The 18,565-nt window shown below is 44.4% G+C and overlaps 1 protein-coding gene across 8 annotated transcripts in view; it reads right to left on the reverse strand.

Annotated features, from left to right (window-relative positions):
• CENPT (centromere protein T) overlaps positions 1-18,565 on the reverse strand; it is an 822,208-nt gene that overhangs the window by 517,207 nt on the left and 286,436 nt on the right. For all 8 annotated transcript variants that reach the window (XM_033941803.1, XM_033941802.1, XM_033941796.1 and 5 more), the window contains 2 exons: positions 8,457-8,599; positions 231-324 (listed from right to left, as the gene is read on the reverse strand). In XM_033941803.1, coding sequence (XP_033797694.1) covers positions 231-324; positions 8,457-8,599 — 237 coding nt within the window. The remainder of the gene's footprint in view (positions 1-230; positions 325-8,456; positions 8,600-18,565) is intronic.

Below are 18,565 nucleotides of genomic sequence, written 5' to 3' on the forward strand. Positions count from 1 at the left end.
ACAATTCATATTCGCAGTTTTTCCATATTCACAGCTATAGCTGAAACGTATCCCCCGCGAATACAGAGGGAGCAGTGTAAGCTTATCTTGTGAAAAAAATATTTTTAAACAGGTGATAAAATGGGGGGGGGAGCATGGTTGTCTGCAAGGCCCGCAACGTAATAAAATAATAGCACATAGTCAAAAGATAATTCAAGTTGTTGCAACAAGTTACTGCAGGAACAGCTTACCCCAAGTGATTAGTCTTAACAGTAGGTTCTTCTTCAGTTTGCTCATGTTTTCCATCCTTAGATCTCTCTGTAACCAGCATTGAAACTTTATTTTCTGTCACCAAATTGAAAAAAAAAAAAAAAATTAAAAGCCAAACCTTCCTCAAAGTGAATGCAGCAGGACTCTTAAAGTTCCACAGCTGATAACTAAAGATTCTTGAACTAGAAAAAGGGAAAGGGGATAACACATGATATACTGCCTTTCTGTGGCTAAAATCAAAGTGATTTACATATTATATACAGTTACTTATTTTGCATCTGAAGTGAATCGGATGAAAGCAGGGCCTCTCCGGAGGATAGTGTGGAATCCATGCACCCCTCGTGGGCTGCAGCGCACAGAATCCACAAGCACACAGATCAGATTCTCATCTATCTCATTAGTTTGACTCAGAGATTTCATGAAAGATAATACCCAAAAAAATCTATTAGGAAAGCTTATCTTCATGCTAAATATGCTCAAAGATCCTTATTGATTCAAGAAAGTAAAACTAATGAGATAGATGAGAATCTGATCTGTGTGCTTCCCTATACAGATTTAAGTAGTAGATTTTTTCAAAGTATCAAGTCCCATTGGCCTGTGTTAGAACTTCACCCATGTTTTCAGCAATACTCGATAGTTTCTTTTAAGAGAGGACGGACTATTGGAGAGTTTTTGTCTTTACAAAAATTTGGGGAAAAAGATGAAGCTGTAAATAGTGAACAAATGTTTACCCAGGAAATTTGTGGACAATGCCAATGGTGCTCACAAGCAATTGTGGGCCCTGAATGGATTCATCCAGATACCAAGAGGACTTTTAAATCTAGGATAAATACTTCCTGCAATAGTACCCATGTTGTATATGCGATACAATGCCCATGTGACCTGGTCTATATTGGAAGAACTAGTAGGAAAATTATGGTTAGGTTGACTGAGCATAAATCTAAAATTAACACTGGAAGCTTAGAAGCGCCTCTTGTTCAACACTGGCAGGCCATGAGGCATAAAATAGTAGATCTAAAATGGAGAATAATCGATTGCATTGAGATAGGATGGGAGGGTGGTAACCATGTGGAACGTTTAAACTTTAAAGAACAAAAACTGATTTTTTCATTGAATACTGTTAAACCAAATGGCCTGAATTCTGAAGTAGAATGGATGACATTAGTTTGAATTTCTCCATGCTTTCTTGTGACTCTGATTGGGTACGTGTATATGAGATCATCACGTTTACCCCTTGGATAAAAAAAACGCCGCCGCCATGTTTCTGCTTTAAACACTATTGGCAGTATTCATGGAAGCGGCATCATAAAGGTATGCGTTAAGATGTTTCTGAGTTTTTTCTACTAAAACTGTTTTGACTACTGATATGGGCTTGAAGATATGTCTATATGGGTTAGTTGAAAAATATAAAAGAAAGTGGTATGACTGAAGAGTTTTCTGGTGACTCTCTTTTTTCTTTTTGTCAGGGGAAAATACCTTGATAAAGCCCCCTGGGCGAAACATAGCCTATGTTGGTGAAGAGCCCCTGCTATGCTTTTCTAAAGAGATGAGTACCTTTCTAATTTATTTAGTAAATGAAGTATTGAAATAAGAAAAATATAAAAAATATATAAAATATCGAGACCGATGAAGACTTTAGTGCAAACAATTCTGTAAATGAAATGCTCTCACAGCTTCCACCGCTGAGGTCCTAAACGGGAATAATTTTTCTATCTAAGGTAATACAGTATGTAATACAGTGGAACCTTGGTTTACGAGCATAATCCATTCCAGAAGCATGCTCGTAAACCTAATTACTCGTATATCAAAGTGAGTTTCCCCATAGAAAGTAAGGGAAATTTGCTTGATTTGTTTCCCCCCCTCCCCGAGGCCAGTGGCACTGCTCTAACCCCCCCCCCCCCCCCCCCCCCCGAGAACCGGCATTGCTCTCCCCGGCGTGATCCGCCATCCCCCCCACAATCCGGAATCCCCCACCACCACCGCAATCCGACATCCTCTCCATACCTATTACCCACCCGAACACATCACTTACCCCCCATCTGGCACGCGGCACCGGCACCAACGCACAGGACATGCCGGTGCCCTAAGATCTGTTGTCCTTTTTGCTGGGCGTTGAGCATCTACGCATGCTCAAGGCCTTAGTTCCTGTTCTCTCCGAGATACTTGGAGAGAGCAGGAACTAAGGCCTTGAGCATGCGCAGATGCTCAAGGCCCAGCAAAAAGGATGACAGATCTTCGGGCACCGGCATGTCCTGTGCGTTGGTGCTGGTGCCAGATGGGGGGTAAGTGATGTGTTCAGTTGGGTGATGGGTACGGGGAGGATGTCGGATCGTGGCAGGGGGGGGCGACGCGAACGGGTGGGGTGCTGGATCGTGCAGGGGGGTGCTGGATCGCGGGGGTAGGTGCTCGTACATCGAGGCAAGCTCGGTTTCTGAGACGCCGATTTTGCGAATGCTTTGCTCATCTTGCAAAACACTCGCAAACTGGTGCACTCGTAAACCGAGGTATCACTGTATATTAACACTATTTTGTAATATTAATTCTATAATTATAACAGGATTTCACAGATCTCAAGCACAAGTTTGCTCTGCCATCCAGGGAGGCCTATTTAACACATTCCCATCAGAATGTAAGAATTTTATGCCCCAATACAACCGCAGATGATACCTTCCAGTCGGCATCGTGCATCTCTCAGTGAGTTTTAAGACATGTATTCTCAAACTCCTGTGCTAATGCCTCAAAGAAATGCAGGCGTTTAGGTACCATGCAACTCAAATTCAATGACAGGCAATGGAAGATTAGGATTTCACCTTCGATAATCTTTTTTCTGTTAGTCCCTGGAAAATTCAGTACACTAGGTGTTCAATCACTTCCCGCAATCCGGGAGTTGCAGAAATCCAAACACTTTTCTGAGCATGTGCTCCTCCTACCTTAGAGAGAGAGTTAGATCCTCCTACAGTTCAGTCCCAAAGCCAAGCAACATACTGGAACAACTCCATGACAAATAATGGGGGCACAGGGGAACCTCCCTAGTAACATAATTCTGGGTTGCTCTGCAAAACATGAAAACAAGTAATAAATAGGCAAAAGACAACACAGAAAAACATTGAGGAATAATATAGAACTAACCTGCTGTGTGCAACGAGCACCACATGAAGCATCCTCACAGAAGAGTGAACTCCCCACAGGATCTGTCTACAAGCTGGAAGATCCTGAAGCCTGTAAGGAGAACTGAGGGCAAAGAAAGCATGCGATTCAGAACAACTGAGCTTATACAGAGAAGGTGGGCTGTACTGAATCCTCCAGGGACTAACAGAAAGAAGATTATCGAAGGTGAAAACCTATTCTTCCATTCTGCTATGTCCCTTCCGGATTCAGTATGCTAGGTGACATACCACTTTCACTTAGAAGTCTAGGCCCCTTCATTTTATTTTGGAAAACTTTCTTGTTACTAAACACTTTGGAAACTAAGCCATTCTAGATTACAATCTTCTTCTATATTTATGTATTATACTTACATTATTATAAACCGAGTCGAGCACCTTTTTGGCTGAAGACCCGGTCTATAAAATTAAGCTTTAGTTAAAGCAATGTCAGCGTCTAGGGAGGGACAGAAGATCCTGCCCACAATACTGAGATCCCATAAGCAGTATCAAAGTGAGTCGCCACATGCACTCAGAAAACTGGGAAAAGGTATAAAGAGAAAACCAAGTAGATGCCCTGCAAATTTAATCTGGATGAATCACGTGAGACTCTGCCCATGAAGCAACACTTCTAGGCGAGTGGGCCTTAAGGGTAACTGGCGGCTGTTTGCATGTAAGTCATGGAAATGTCCATATGAAACCAACAGGTGATCAAGGTCTTAAATGCCAACCTAGCACACCAAGGCAGGGTTGTCAGGGCAAAGAGGTGATCAGACAGAAATCATTAGTCCTCTCCAAACAATGGAGCAAGATTCTCTTGACGTTCAATTTGCATAAAATCTGATCCTTTTGTAATTTGCGTAAAATCTGATCCTTTCTCTCAGAGCCTGCACCTGTAAGTCAAAGAAAGGGTTCCCTGCTTGAAAAAGCTTGAAGCTCCGAAATATGCCGTGTTGAGACAATGGCAACCAGAAAGACAGTCTTAATCGTCAGGTCCAGAAGAGTAGCATCCTTTAGTGGTTCAAATGGGGCTTCCGCAAGGCCCTGAAGAACAATGTTAAGATTCCACAAAAGGAAAGGATGGCGCAAGGGAGGCTGCAAATGAAGCACACTCCTTAGAAACTGGGTAACATCTGGATGAGCAGTAAGCGAACTACAACCCCTGGGGGCCCGGAAGCATGAAAAGCCTGCTACCTGAACTTTAAGGGAGGCTACCGACAAACCCTAATCTAAGCCTGCCAGAAGAAAAGCCAGGACCACTAAAATGGGAGCCCACTCAGACTCCACTCAGTCCTTAGCACACCACTGTTGGAAAGCCTTCCAGCCTTGGCATAACAAACAATAATAGAGGGTTTCTTGGACTTCAAAAGCCTCAAGATGACCACATCTGAATAACCGCATCTCATCAAGGCTGAGCGCTTTGCGCCCCCTTTACGATGGACAAGAATATTCCCCCGCTTTTCCTTCCAGAGTGAGCTCGAGAGCACATAATGCCAGTGGAATTGCACAAAATTCCAAACTATTGATCGACCAACACCTCTGTCATGGAGTCCACTGCCCCTGAATAGAACGGTCCCCACAGTGAGTGCCCCAACCCAACAGGCTGGCATCTATCATAAGAGATTTGGCTTGCCCTAGTGGAGAACTTCCCCCTGAAGCCACCAATGCAGACTGCTGTGAGCTGATTCTGTCCAGGAAAATGGCATCTGAAAAGAATGATGCGTGAAGACCACCGAGAGATGTCCTGTAGAGGGTGCATGTGTGCTCTGGCCCAGGGGACAATCTCCAAGGAGGCTGCCATGGACCCCAGCACTTGCAGATAATGCCAGGCCATAGGAGCTGGAAGATCCAGGAGATTTCTGATCTGCTACTGAAGGTTCTATGAGTGGCTTGGGAACAAATACATGACTCTGCTGAGTGTCGAAGAGAAGGCCCAGTGATGGTGCCAACTGACTCTTCTTGAAGTTGACAATCCAACCCAAGCAGTATAGCAGAGACACCATCGTCTCACTTCAAGATCGGCCTCTGGGTGAGACTTTTTTCCAAAACCATGACCCAGGCCAGCTCCCCAGCTCTGGAGGACCAGGAGGAGGCAAAGCCTGAAGCTCCTACCCCCTCCCCAGCGCACTGCAGCACACAGTACATGGTTGCTGATCCGGCGCAATCAATGTACACATTCAACAGATTAGGGGGTGAGGAATGCATCCTAAACAATATTTAACAAAATTGAGGAGTTTTGAGGCAGAAATAAAACTTTGGAAAAAAGATCGATTAAAATCCAAGATGGCCACCACCAGCAAATTCGCGCCCAAAATGGCAAAAATAAAGAAAATCCAAAATTTAAAAATAGCGATTTGGGGTTTGGAGAGGTGGAAAACCTGAACACTACCCTTAGAAACTCTGAAAAATTAGTTTTTTACCACTTTCTACAGACCCCCCCCCCCCAAGCTCCCATAGGAAATAATAGAGGTGTACTTACAGTCTATGCAGTACCTGCCTGTCAACTCTGTTACATGCAGCTGAATGGAGGAAAGGATTTTCTGCTTCAAACTGCTCCAAATTACCAAACTTGAAGATCTCAGACTGCCAGTTGGATGGACTCCGACTGTAACCTCCATTCCCACTAAACCACTCCACGCAACCGGGGGTGGAAAACACAGCCTGTACCCTGAAACCCGGATGGACTTTTACTCAGGATGTATACAGCCTGTGCTTAAACCCTTAACAAGGTCAGAGGGCAAGCAAACTCCCAGGGGAATGGACCCTGAATTCAAGAAGGGTGGCACACAGCAGGCTGGCTCTACAAGACCACTGAAGTTTCTCTGTGAATCAGCAGTCTGGCTCTGTAAAACTGCTCAAATGAAAAAATGAAGAATAAGATTAACCAAAGTTAAAACAGATCCACAAAAAAGGTTAATCAAAGCTGCCCAAAACTTTATTTAGTATGGTGTTAATTTTTAATTTTTAAACCTTTTAAACATGAAGGAAAATGATCTCAGATATGCCACTCCTGCGAGTTATATTATTATAGCTCACATATGGAATAGTGGCGTGAGTGTCTTTCATCGATCTATAAAACCTTCATGATGGACAAAATAACTAATGTAAACAATTTTTATCCACTACTCTAACTTATTTTTTTATATATTTCATTATTTTCTTTTCTTTTAACTTAGTGCTAAATTAGCAACTCATATATATTTTGTTGTAATAAAAAGTGCAAATAAGCATAGATTCTGTTTGTGCAAAAAATGCAATAGATATAACTGTGCAAAACTTGCAAAGATTTTAACGTCTGATTTACAGTAACTTGGAATGTGCAAATCAGCAAAGCAATTATTATCTTATGTGCAAAATAAGCTCAATAAGATTGTGCAAGTACATAAAGCACAGAATAGCAGCAGAATGGTGCAAAATACGCAAATTCAAGTAAAGACAGCCAAAAAGGCACTTATCTTGTGTAGTTTTATAACAAGATAGAAAGCTTTAGTTCCCATAGTAAATATCCGACGGGAGCCCGTTTCGCCGTAACATGCGGCTTCGTCAGGGTTTTAGACGATATACGGGTTTTAAGCGTGAGAATAACTTAAAAGACAAACGCTTAAAACCCGTATATCGACTAAAACCCTGACGAAGCCGCATGTTACGGCGAAACGGGCTCCCGTCGGATATTTACTATGGGAACTAAAGCTTTCTATCTTGTTATAAAACTACACAAGATAAGTGCCTTTTTGGCTGTCTTTACTTGAATTTGCGTATTTTGCACCATTCTGCTGCTATTCTGTGCTTTATGTACTTGCACAATCTTATTGAGCTTATTTTGCACATAAGATAATAATTGCTTTGCTGATTTGCACATTCCAAGTTACTGTAAATCAGACGTTAAAATCTTTGCAAGTTTTGCACAGTTATATCTATTGCATTTTTTGCACAAACAGAATCTATGCTTATTTGCACTTTTTATTACAACAAAATATATATGAGTTGCTAATTTAGCACTAAGTTAAAAGAAAAGAAAATAATGAAATATATAAAAAAATAAGTTAGAGTAGTGGATAAAAATTGTTTACATTAGTTATTTTGTCCATCATGAAGGTTTTATAGATCGATGAAAGACACTCACGCCACTATTCCATATGTGAGCTATAATAATATAACTCGCAGGAGTGGCATATCTGAGATCATTTTCCTTCATGTTTAAAAGGTTTAAAAATTAAAAATTAACACCATACTAAATAAAGTTTTGGGCAGCTTTGATTAACCTTTTTTGTGGATCTGTAAAACTGCTCCCTTTGCTCTGACAGAGGACCACTGTAAAGAGGTCTCACAGCACTCAAGCCACCAAAAAAGATGAACTTTAAGCAAAAAAAATAAGAAAAAGATGCAGAGCATAAGACTTCTGCACAGACTGCTTGCAGAAATTGAAAATGTAGGGGGCTCTAACTCTCTCTCTAAGGTAAGAGGAGCATATGCTTAGAAAAGTGTTTGGATTTCTGCAACTCCCAGATTGGAGGAAGGGATTTAACACCTAGCGTACTGAATCCGGAAGGGATGTTAACAGAAGCATTGTTAACCAGCAAGGACAAGCTGCAGCCAGGAGGTATGCTTGCCATACTAGATAGAATTGGTTTGCTATGGGCTGAGTAACTTGGAGAACTGGCCAGAGTATTACTGGATAGGGGATTGCTAGAAGGTGATTGGTGAGGATCCACATTCAACTGATATTAAGGGCCTAATTTATTAAGTTTTTTCTCCATTGACCCAGGCCTAAAGCTTGTGCTATTTACCCCCTACCATTGACTTTTAACTTCTTGAGCTGATTCCTAGATCTAATGAAAGTGTGTGATAGCCCAATTTATATTGTACTTTGGAGTCATGTAACAAAAACTATACTGATGCCATTAGATTATCATTGATCCTCATCCATTTCTTTTTAAAGATTAAGCTGATCATTTTGGAATTGGAGCAAATGAAGCTCAGGATTACACAGATGCTCCATGTTTGTTCAGATTATAGCTGTTTCCACAAGCTCTTCAAAATAAGTCACAAAGCCAAAATTCTTACCTCGTATTTGAGGAAATGTTTCTTTTACTTCTCTCTCAAACTGAGAAACACTGATCCTCTTCTTTTTCTTCCGAGTTCTGCTAAGCCCAGATGCAGCAATGTGAACAGGAGACTCCAGTACATGCGTTTCCAGATTATGTATGCTGAAATGAAAGTAAAAATAACTAAACTTATTAAATCCACATATATAGGAACTAGTCTTTAAGCCCATTACATAACAGGTGCTAGAATAGATGTTTCGGTCTTTCTTTCTCTCTGTCTCCTTGGCCGCTTTCTATCTGTCTTTCTTTATTTCTGTCTCTCTCCACTATATGTCTGTCTGTCTTTTTTTGCTGTCTGTCTGCTTGGCCGCTGTATGTCTGTTTGTCTTTCTTTATTTCTGTCTCTCTCCTTGGCCACTATCTGTCTGTCTTTTTTTTGTCTCTTTCCTTGGCCGCTATCTGTCTATCTTTATTTCAGTCTCTCTTCTTGGCCACTATATGTCTGTCTGTCTTTTTTTGCTGTCTGTCTGCTTGGCCGCTGTATGTCTTTCTTTATTTAGGTCTCTCTCCTTGACCACTATATGTCTGTCTTTTTTTCTGTCTCTCACTCACTCCTTGTCTGCTGTCTGGTTTTTTATTCTTTCTATCTCTCTCCCTGGCCTTCTGTCCTCCTGTATGTGTTGTCTTTATTTATGTCTGTCAGTCTATCTCCCTGCCCCCTGTCTGTATGTTTCTCATGCCCCTTCTTGCACCTACCTGTCTTTCACTCCCACCTACCTGTCTTTTAGAGTGTGTGTCTCTATTTATGTCTGTCTGTCAATGTCCCTGCCCACTGCCTGTCTGTTTATTATGCCCCTTCTCCCACCTACCTTTTTCTTTTTTTTGAATCACGTTGTATTGTATACAGTGGAAAGGACAACAGTAACCACCGCAGGATACAGTAAACTGCCACGCGCCGCACACTTTAACATTTCTCTGCCACGGAGCTACGGATCACGAAGGCAGGGATCACAGAGGTAGAAGTGCGCATGCGCGCTTAGGGTTTTATTATTATTGATTGTAATATGACCAGCTAACAAGTTTGCTTTGAAATGATATATCCTGGTATTTGTAGCATGCCATCAGGGGATTCAGTGAATCCCCAGCCTTTGATGCAGTTTGATTAGTTGAGCAAGCTGCCTTCTCAACCAATCAAACTGCATCAAGATGGTCTAAAGTACTGTAAAGAAACAATCATGTCCTTATGAAGGAGTGTTTGAGTAAATGGTTGATATGTAAATGTGAGGTATGGCTAGTAATAGAAATAATGCCCAGAATCCCTGTGTGCAAGTAAAACAGTGAATGGGGGATGGGCTAAGGCTGACTAACGTGAAAGAGGGAAGAAGCCCTAAGTTAATTCAGTGACCTGACATTCCACATCCCTGATAGATGGAACAATCGGAAGGGGGGGATCTTAAACCATTAGATCAAAGGATGGTTTGGTTCCTAGACCCACTGTCCACAGGGTAGGCTGGGTCAGTGGTGAATTTGTAATTCAGGGAGTCAGGTGGGAGAAGATTCCTGAACAAACACTTAAGAAAAACACAGTAGTTGTGCCAAGCCTAGAAGGAGAGGGGCTAGAGCAAGGAGGCCACCAGAGCCAGCCCTGGGCTTTAGAGGCTCCTGGACATAGGTTCTTAGAACCAAAAAGCTGCAGAGACTGAGCAAAGAATGGCAGCTGAACTGTGGAAAAGAAACCTTATTTAAAGGGAAATATTTTAGGCTTTTATTTTTCCTTTTTGACTGATGAAAGAGGTTGCTATTAAAGTGAATTTATTTGTATTAAGTATATTTCCAAATCAGCATAAGTCTGTATAGCTGCACCCAGAACCAGTACAATTTGAACCGGATAATAAAGCCTGGAACTGTGAACTGTTGGTAACATAGTAGATGACGGCAGATAAAGACCTGAATGGTCTATCCATTCTGCCCAACCTGATTCAATTTAAATATTTTTAAATTTTTTCTTCTTAGCTATTTCAGAGCTTGAGCTTCCTGAAGAAAAAGTTGGGATGGATTGGAAGGATACTCTCTTAGAGGAGACTGGTGGAATCTGAGTGAAGTGAAGAGAGTATCCTTCCCTGATTGACAGTACCCAGAAGTCGGATATAATGGTCTCCCATCAATGATAAAAAAAAAATGGAGACGACCGCCTATGGGGGGAAAGGAGGACAGAGGCAGAACAATGGAGGTTATGCTCTGTTTTAAAGTCAAAAAGGCTGCACAGCCTTAGGCGCAGCAGAAGGCTGAGGTTTCTGTTGCTTCTGCTGCTGCTGTGGTTTCTTGGGAGGTGTTTGAGTGTAAGGAGCCGCCCTTGAAGTATAACGCCTCTGAAAAACTAGAGTAGGGCATGAAGATTTTGCAGGAGCTGGCTTTGGCTTTGGTCTGACAATAGAGGCAAAGGATTTTTCATGTTCAGACAATTTCTTTGTGGCAGCCTCTATGGACTCATCAAAAAGGTCATTGCCTGTACAAGGAATGTTGGCCAAACGATCCTGAAGATTAGGGTCCATATTGATGGTGCGAAGCCAGGCCTAGCAAACAGTTCAAAGGCATCATAAAATGACTGAAGAAGATGCAATCTGAGTTGTGATAAAGCAGGAGTGACTTCCTGGAACTCAAAATGTCTTTGTTGCTCCAGGTTCTTCAGAAAACCTGGAAGAATATCAATACGGAGCTTGGGATAAGTAATGAAGACAAAATTGTAATTGAGGACTCTGAAGGACATCGTAGAATTCTGATAAAGCCAACGTCCAAACTTGTCCATGGTCTTACCCTCTCTTACTGGAGGAACAGTGGCATAGACCCTGGAAGGAGGGATTGATTAGATAACTTAGCCCAGTGTTCTTCTACCACCAGTCTGCAGACCGATGCAGGTCCCCAAACCGGGAGCTGCCCCAACGAAAAAACTGCTTCTCCTGCCGCAGGAAGGTACTTCGGGCCGCGTGGGAGTCCAGCTCCGCCTCCCGAAGCCCCCTGCAGAACAGCACACACAGCTTTTCTCTTCAGGGCAGCCCCACTGAAACCGGGAGCTGCCCCAACGAAAAAACTGCTTCTCCTGCCGCAGGAAGGTACTTCGGGCCGCGTGGGAGTCCAGCTCCGCCTCCCGAAGCCCCCTGCAGAACAGCACACACAGCTTTTCTCTTCAGGGCAGCCCCACTGAAACCGGGAGCTGCCCCAACGAAAAAACTGCTTCTCCTGCCGCAGGAAGGTACTTCGGGCCGCGTGGGAGTCCAGCTCCGCCTACCGAAGCCCCCTGCAGAACAGCACACACAGCTTTTCTCTTCAGGGCAGCCCCACTGAAACCGGGAACTGCCCCAACGAAAAAACTGCTTCTCCTGCCGCAGGAAGGTACTTCGGGCCGCGTGGGAGCCCAGCTCCGCCTCCCGAAGCCCCTGCCAAATTCAACTGATTTCTTCGGGAGCAGCCCTCTGCCTTCGGGTGCTGCTCCTCAATTCTCAACCCGGCTGCCCCTGCCATTTTCCAGAACGACCGGGCCGGCGTGGGAGCCCTGCTCCGCCCCCCCGATCCCGCAGGAGGACAACTTACATAAAAAGACACAGCGCCAGCACTCGCCATTTTCCAGCACGACCGGGCCGGCGTGGGAGCCCTGCTCCGCCCCCCCGATCCCGCAGGAGGACAACTTACATAAAAAGACACAGCGCCAGCACTCGCCATATCCCAGCACGACCGGGCCGGCGTGAGAGCCCTGCTCCGCCCCCCCGATCCCGCAGGAGGACAACTTACATAAAAAGACACAGCACCAGCACTCGCCATTTTCCAGCACGACCGGGCCGGCGTGAGAGCCCTGCTCCGCCCCCCCGATCCCGCAGGAGGACAACTTACATAAAAAGACACAGCGCCAGCACTCGCCTTTTTCCAGCACGACCGGGCCGGCGTGGGAGCCCTGCTCCGCCCCCCCGATCCCGCAGGAGGACAACTTACATAAAAAGACACAGCGCCAACAGCGCGCCGCTGTTCGGCGTGCCGACGAAGGCGCACGACAAAAGCGCCTGCGCCTTAGTGAGCGCCTTCGTGGAGCACCTGAGAGGAGCACCTGAGAGGAGCACCAGCGGACCTTGGAAACGGGAACACCAAAGCCCCAGAGACCACTCCACCAGACCTCCTGCCGACTTCCATTATAAGGTAAGGAGCGAAAGATCCCCGCTCCTTCCCCTCATCCAACCAGGACTCTAAGAGAGAACCATTCACTCTACCTAACACTCCGAACACTCCGAACCAGACATCAAACATGAAGCTCTCCCTGCATACACACAAACTAGCCACCCTCCTGATAATCCTCCTCATCTCTAGCTGGAAAACAACAGCAAACAACTTACCCACCACAACCTCAACCGCCAGTACAACCAACTTCCAAACTCCCAACAGAAGAATACTCACATCAAGAAACCCGAGCCACCACACCAGCACTCAACACCCCATCAATGTAATCTGGAGAAGAAGATCAACACCTCCGAAAACAAAATCTCATCCAACTCCCACAACACTCATATACCCGGAAACAACTTACATTCCCCAGACCAACACGACCTCCCTTACTTGTGCCTATGTTAACATCAGATCTCTAGGACCCAAAACAGAAAACATAAAAAATTGGATAAAAACAGAAAAACTTGACTGCCTATTCCTCACTGAAACCTGGTTAACCTCAGACACAGACCCTAGAATAAAAGAAGTATGCCCGCCAGGATACAAAATAACAGTAACCTGCAGAGAGAAAAAAAGAGGAGGAGGACTAGCAATAATATTCAAGAACTCCCTAACTCTAAACATTCTTGAGAAAACATCCACTCCACAAATGGATTTCCTAGCGTGTCAACTCACAAACCCAACACTAAAAAACTCTCTAAACTGCTTGCTCTGCTACATAACACCAGGAAACTGGACCACAGTGAGACCTGAATTTGAAAACTTCATCTACCTAAACTCACTAACAGCTGAATATAACCTCATCCTAGGAGACCTAAACCTACACCTAGAAGACACAACCTCCACACCAGCAAATAACTGTCTATCCTTCCTCAATGCCTTATCCTTCCAGATCCTAAACCCACAAACCACTCATGAAAAAGGTCATCAACTGGACATTGCTGCCTTCATGTCTCACCAACCATCCAATCCAGCAATCCAAACTCCTAACGGAACATGGTCCCCATCCCTATGGTCAGACCACTACATTTATAACTTCAACATCAATTGGACCAAAACCAAACACACACCTCAATCAAAAAAAAACCACATATACCTCACGCAAACATATCGACCCAACCATTTTCTGGTCAAATGTAGACGAAACTATCCAAGACTGCGACCCAAAAAACTTCATCTCCCACTGGAAAAATGTATCCACCAACATCCTGGATGATCTGGCACCCCTACAAACCAAAACCAGAACCAGCAGGAAATCAGACCAATGGTTTGATAATGAATTACTCCAACTCAAAAGACAGTGTAGAAGATTAGAAAGAAAATGGAGAAAAAAGAACCAAGATCAAACAAAAACCGACTGGAAAAAAATCAACAAACAATACAAAAATCTACTAAAAGATAAGAGGAAAAGCTACTATACTAATCTCATAGGCACGGAAACCCAAGATTCCAAAAAAATATTCCAAATCCTGAAAGAATTAACAGACACCAAACCATACACTACCACCACGAACACACCTCCACCATCACCCACCCTCTTAGCAGAACACTTCAAGAACAAAATCACCAACACCAGAGCCACACTCATCCTTAACCCATCCCATCAAAATCCAATCACAATCCACCCTACAGGAAAAGAGGCAATCGCAGCAGACAGAATTTGGACTCAATTCCCTAACATACAATGGTCAGAATTCAACAAATTCTACAAAAAATACAGCCATGCCTCCTGTGACCTCAACCATTGCCCCTCATATCTCCTTACCACCTCTAGTGTAAAATTCTGCACCATAACTCTACAATGGATCCAATTCACGCTCACAGAAGGCACATTCCCTGCTGACCTCAGCGAAATTGTCATCACCCCAATCCAAAAAGACCCAAAAGCACCACAAAACCTCCCATCTAACTTTAGACCTATAGCCTCAATTCCGCTATATGTCAAAATTATAGAAGGCCTAGTAGCCAAACTCCTCACCAATTACATAGAGGACCATAACCTACTCCACCCCATGCAATCAGGCTTCAGAACAAACTTCAGCACAGAGACACTACTAGGCTCCCTTATGGATACCGTCAGACAACAACTTAGTACAGGGAAAAAAATGCTACTCATACAACTGGACCTATCGGCGGCATTCGACCTAGTAGACCACAACATCCTTCTACAGATCTTAGATGCAATAGGCATCTCAGACAAAGTATACTCCTGGTTTGAAGGATTCCTAAAACTCAGAACCTACAGTGTAAAATCAAACAAAGAAAAGTCAGAATCCTGGTCAAACCCCTGCGGCGTACCACAAGGATCCCCACTATCCCCTACCCTCTTCAATCTCTACACTGCTTCTCTAGGAACGCATCTGGATAATCTAGGCATAACCTCCTATAGTTATGCGGATGACATCACCATCCTCGTCCCATACGATCATTCTAAACCTACCATGACAGACAAACTTCACCAAACACTTGAAGCAGTCACAACCTGGATGGAAAATCAAAAACTTAAACTCAACCAAGACAAAACCAAATTCATCCTCCTAGAAAATGACAAGATCCAAACCACAACCATCCTAGACATAAACGCAACCAAATATCCCATCCAAACCACCATAAAACTACTAGGCATGACCATAGACAGATGCTGCACAATGCAACCGCAAATAAATAAAACAATTCAAAAATCATTCGCAATCATGAGAAACCTGAGACAAGTCCGAAAATTCTTTGAAAGAACACAATTCCAACTTATAGTACAATCCCTAATACTAGGTATATTGGACTACTGTAACATACTCTTCCTTCCATGTCCTGCAACCACGATAAGACAACTCCAAACAATCCAAAATACAGCTTTGAGACTCATCTACTCATTGAAAAAACATGACCACATCACTGAAGCCTTCATCAACTCACACTGGCTCCCAATCCAAGAAAGAATCCAATTCAAATTCTACTGCATATTATTTAAAACCCTACACGGAGACAGCCCATCATACCTGAACAATCGCCTCATCCAAGCACCCAGTACCAGACACAGAAAAACGCACTCCCCATTCATACCCCCCCCAATCAAAGAAGTAAAAAGAACAAAACTACACGACGGCCTCCTAGCCACTCAAGCCGCAAGACTGGACAACCAGATCTCCAACCTTCTGATGACCACCCCAGACTATAGGACGTTCAGAAAAGAAATAAAAACCACACTTTTCAAGAAATTCCTGAAACAGCAATAACAACACGACCTCTAAATGCTCTTAAGATCTACAACTTACCTCTCTAGCTAATCATTGTAATTATGTCTTTTTAAATTAACCTTTTGTAATCCGCCTTGAACCGCAAGGTAATGGCGGAATAGAAATCCCTGATGTAATGTAATGTAATGTAATGTAATAACTGTGAATTTTCAAACCCTTTGCAATGGAGAGTTCTTTACCTCGAGTCCAGCTTGCCTGGAATAGCAGGAATAGCATAAGGAGTCTCCAGACAGCATGTGAAAGTTTGAAACAAAAGCCGGTTAAGAGGGAGTTTAAGTGACTCTGCAGGAGGTTGAGGAAGATGCATTTCCTCGAGATACTCCTTAGAGTATTTAGAACCAGCATCTAATTTAATGTCCAAGTCATCAGCCATCTGACGAAGGGAGGAGGAAGACAGCTGATCTCCCAAGGCCCTGCCGTGAGAAGGGCTCGAGCGGAGAACGAAGGCGAAGCTTCTCTGGAGAAGTGGCAATCCAAAGAATATGAAGTCTTGGAGGAGGCAATGGAAGCAGCTGAATCCTCGGGGTCTGGAAGCGGTGACTTCGATCAAGGAGTTGGAGGCCTCGAAGAACAGGAAGGTCTAGAATAAGGCCTGGATGAGGAAGGCTGCTCTTTGGAAGAAGACCTGCGCCTTGATGGATGCCTCGATGAGGACCCCGATCGACGACGAGAGTGGTGCCTGGAAGCAGGTTTCGAGGAGGATCAAAGAGTCGTTGCCCATATATAGAAGCAGGCAATACTGCTGGTGAATGAATAGGGCTGGAAGCTGTGCATCAAAACTCAGTAGTTTGGAATGAGGAATCTCAAAGCACTCCCAAAGACTCTGCTCCTTGTATGGATAGTGAGAATTCCTGTTGAGACACTCACAAAGAATCTACTCCTTGCCTAGTGTGTGGAGATTCCCTTTGAGACACTCACAAAATCTCTGCTCCTTGCATAGAGTGTGTAGATGCCAGACCAGACACTCGCAAAGACTCTGCTCCTTGCATAGAGTGTGCAACTTCAGCTCGAGGCACAAGCAGGGACTCGACCTCGGAGACTGCTGATTGCCCAGGCTGGATTACAGGAGGTGGTGTCGAGGCAGAACCATACTTGTTCAGTAATTGAACAAATTGCTGCTCCAACATGGTCTGGAGAGAAGCCTGAAATTGTGGATCCGAGTCTGAAACTGGACCACTTGCTGAGGCTAAAGGCTCCAAGGTGGCAGTGGAGATGTGCTTCGACTTGGAGGTCATGGAGAGCTTGAGGACCACCGCCGGAATCTGACCTGAGGAGAGCTCAGGTGTACTCGAGGTCAAAGACGCTCCAAATGAGGAAGGTTTGATGAGACTCGAGGTCGGAGTGGAAGCAGGAGGACCCTCAGTGGACGGTGGGACCGAGGCAGCACTCAAGGTCGAGGGTGTGACTGAAGAGTCCATCCTAAAGAGTTTCTCCACCAAAATCCGACCACGTTTAAGGGCTCGAGGTTGAAGAGTAGCTCAGCGCTCACACGACTTCGTACAATGGTCAAGCCCGAGGTACTTGAAGCACCAGCAATGTGGGTCCATGAGAGAAATCGCACGCTGGCACTGGCTACACTTCTTGAAGCCTGTTGTTGGCCGGGACATAGGAGGGAAAATAGCCGCTGCAAAGTCGTAGCCCGCAGGCTGCGGTTGAGCGGCCTGTCCTGCCAGTCGGACAAAGAAAAAAATTAAGTTTCTTTTTTTTTAAAACAGAAAATAAAGAAAGTAACACAGCGATTCGTGACTAAAAGGAACACAAACCGCGATGAGAGAAGGCACGAAGTGAACTAAGTTCAGCGCAGAGCGTCAAAGACAGACTTCTTGGCTCCGTGGAAAACTGAGAAGGAGACTCGCCTTGTGCTGGGCGGTAAGGCACTCGCGAATGTGCGGTGCGGCTGACTCAAAACTTCTGAAGTTTTCTACAAGCAAGTATGCTTGCGAGACTGTCTGCATCCGGGCTCCATGGATGCCGTCACCCATATATGAGAATAGGCTGCCTGCTTGTCCTGGGACAAACACTGTTTTGAACATAAGGTCCAGCTGGGAAGCCTCCAAAAGAGGCTCATAGGGAGCATGGGCCAAGCCCTTTCAAGACTACAGTGGGGTCTTGAACAACAGGGGTTTCAATCTGAGATCCCCTTCAAAAACCAAGTGACATCTGGATGAGAAGCCAGAGACCAGAGGCCACTTTGAGCCTGAAAAAATGAGATACCAGCTATCTGCACTTTCAGAGATGAAACCACAAGGCCATTTTCAAGACCAGCTTGTAGGAAAGCAAGGATCCCCAGAATGGGAGCCCTCTCTGGCTCTACCTGCTCCTTGGTGTATCATAATTGGAAGGTCTTCCATGTCTTAGCATAGGCCAGAACACTTGCAGGTTTCTTAGCCCTAAGGAGAGTTGTAACCACAACCTCCGAAAAGCCCTTTTTGAATCAAGGCCATGCACTCAAGAACCGTGCCTTAAGACCAACGTATTCCGGATTCTCCATCGGAATCGGGTCTTGACTGAGAATCCCCAGATAACAGGCAATTTCAGAGACCTGCCTCTCGGCAGACGCATTTGATCCATGTACCAGAGCCAATCTGGGGCCACCAGGATCACTAGACCCTGAAGGGTCGATATTCTGCGGATGATCCAAACCACAATGGCCCATGGCAGAAAT

Source organism: Geotrypetes seraphini, chromosome 4 (genome assembly GCF_902459505.1).
Source record: "Geotrypetes seraphini chromosome 4, aGeoSer1.1, whole genome shotgun sequence".
Taxonomy (NCBI): Eukaryota; Metazoa; Chordata; class Amphibia; order Gymnophiona; family Dermophiidae; genus Geotrypetes; species Geotrypetes seraphini.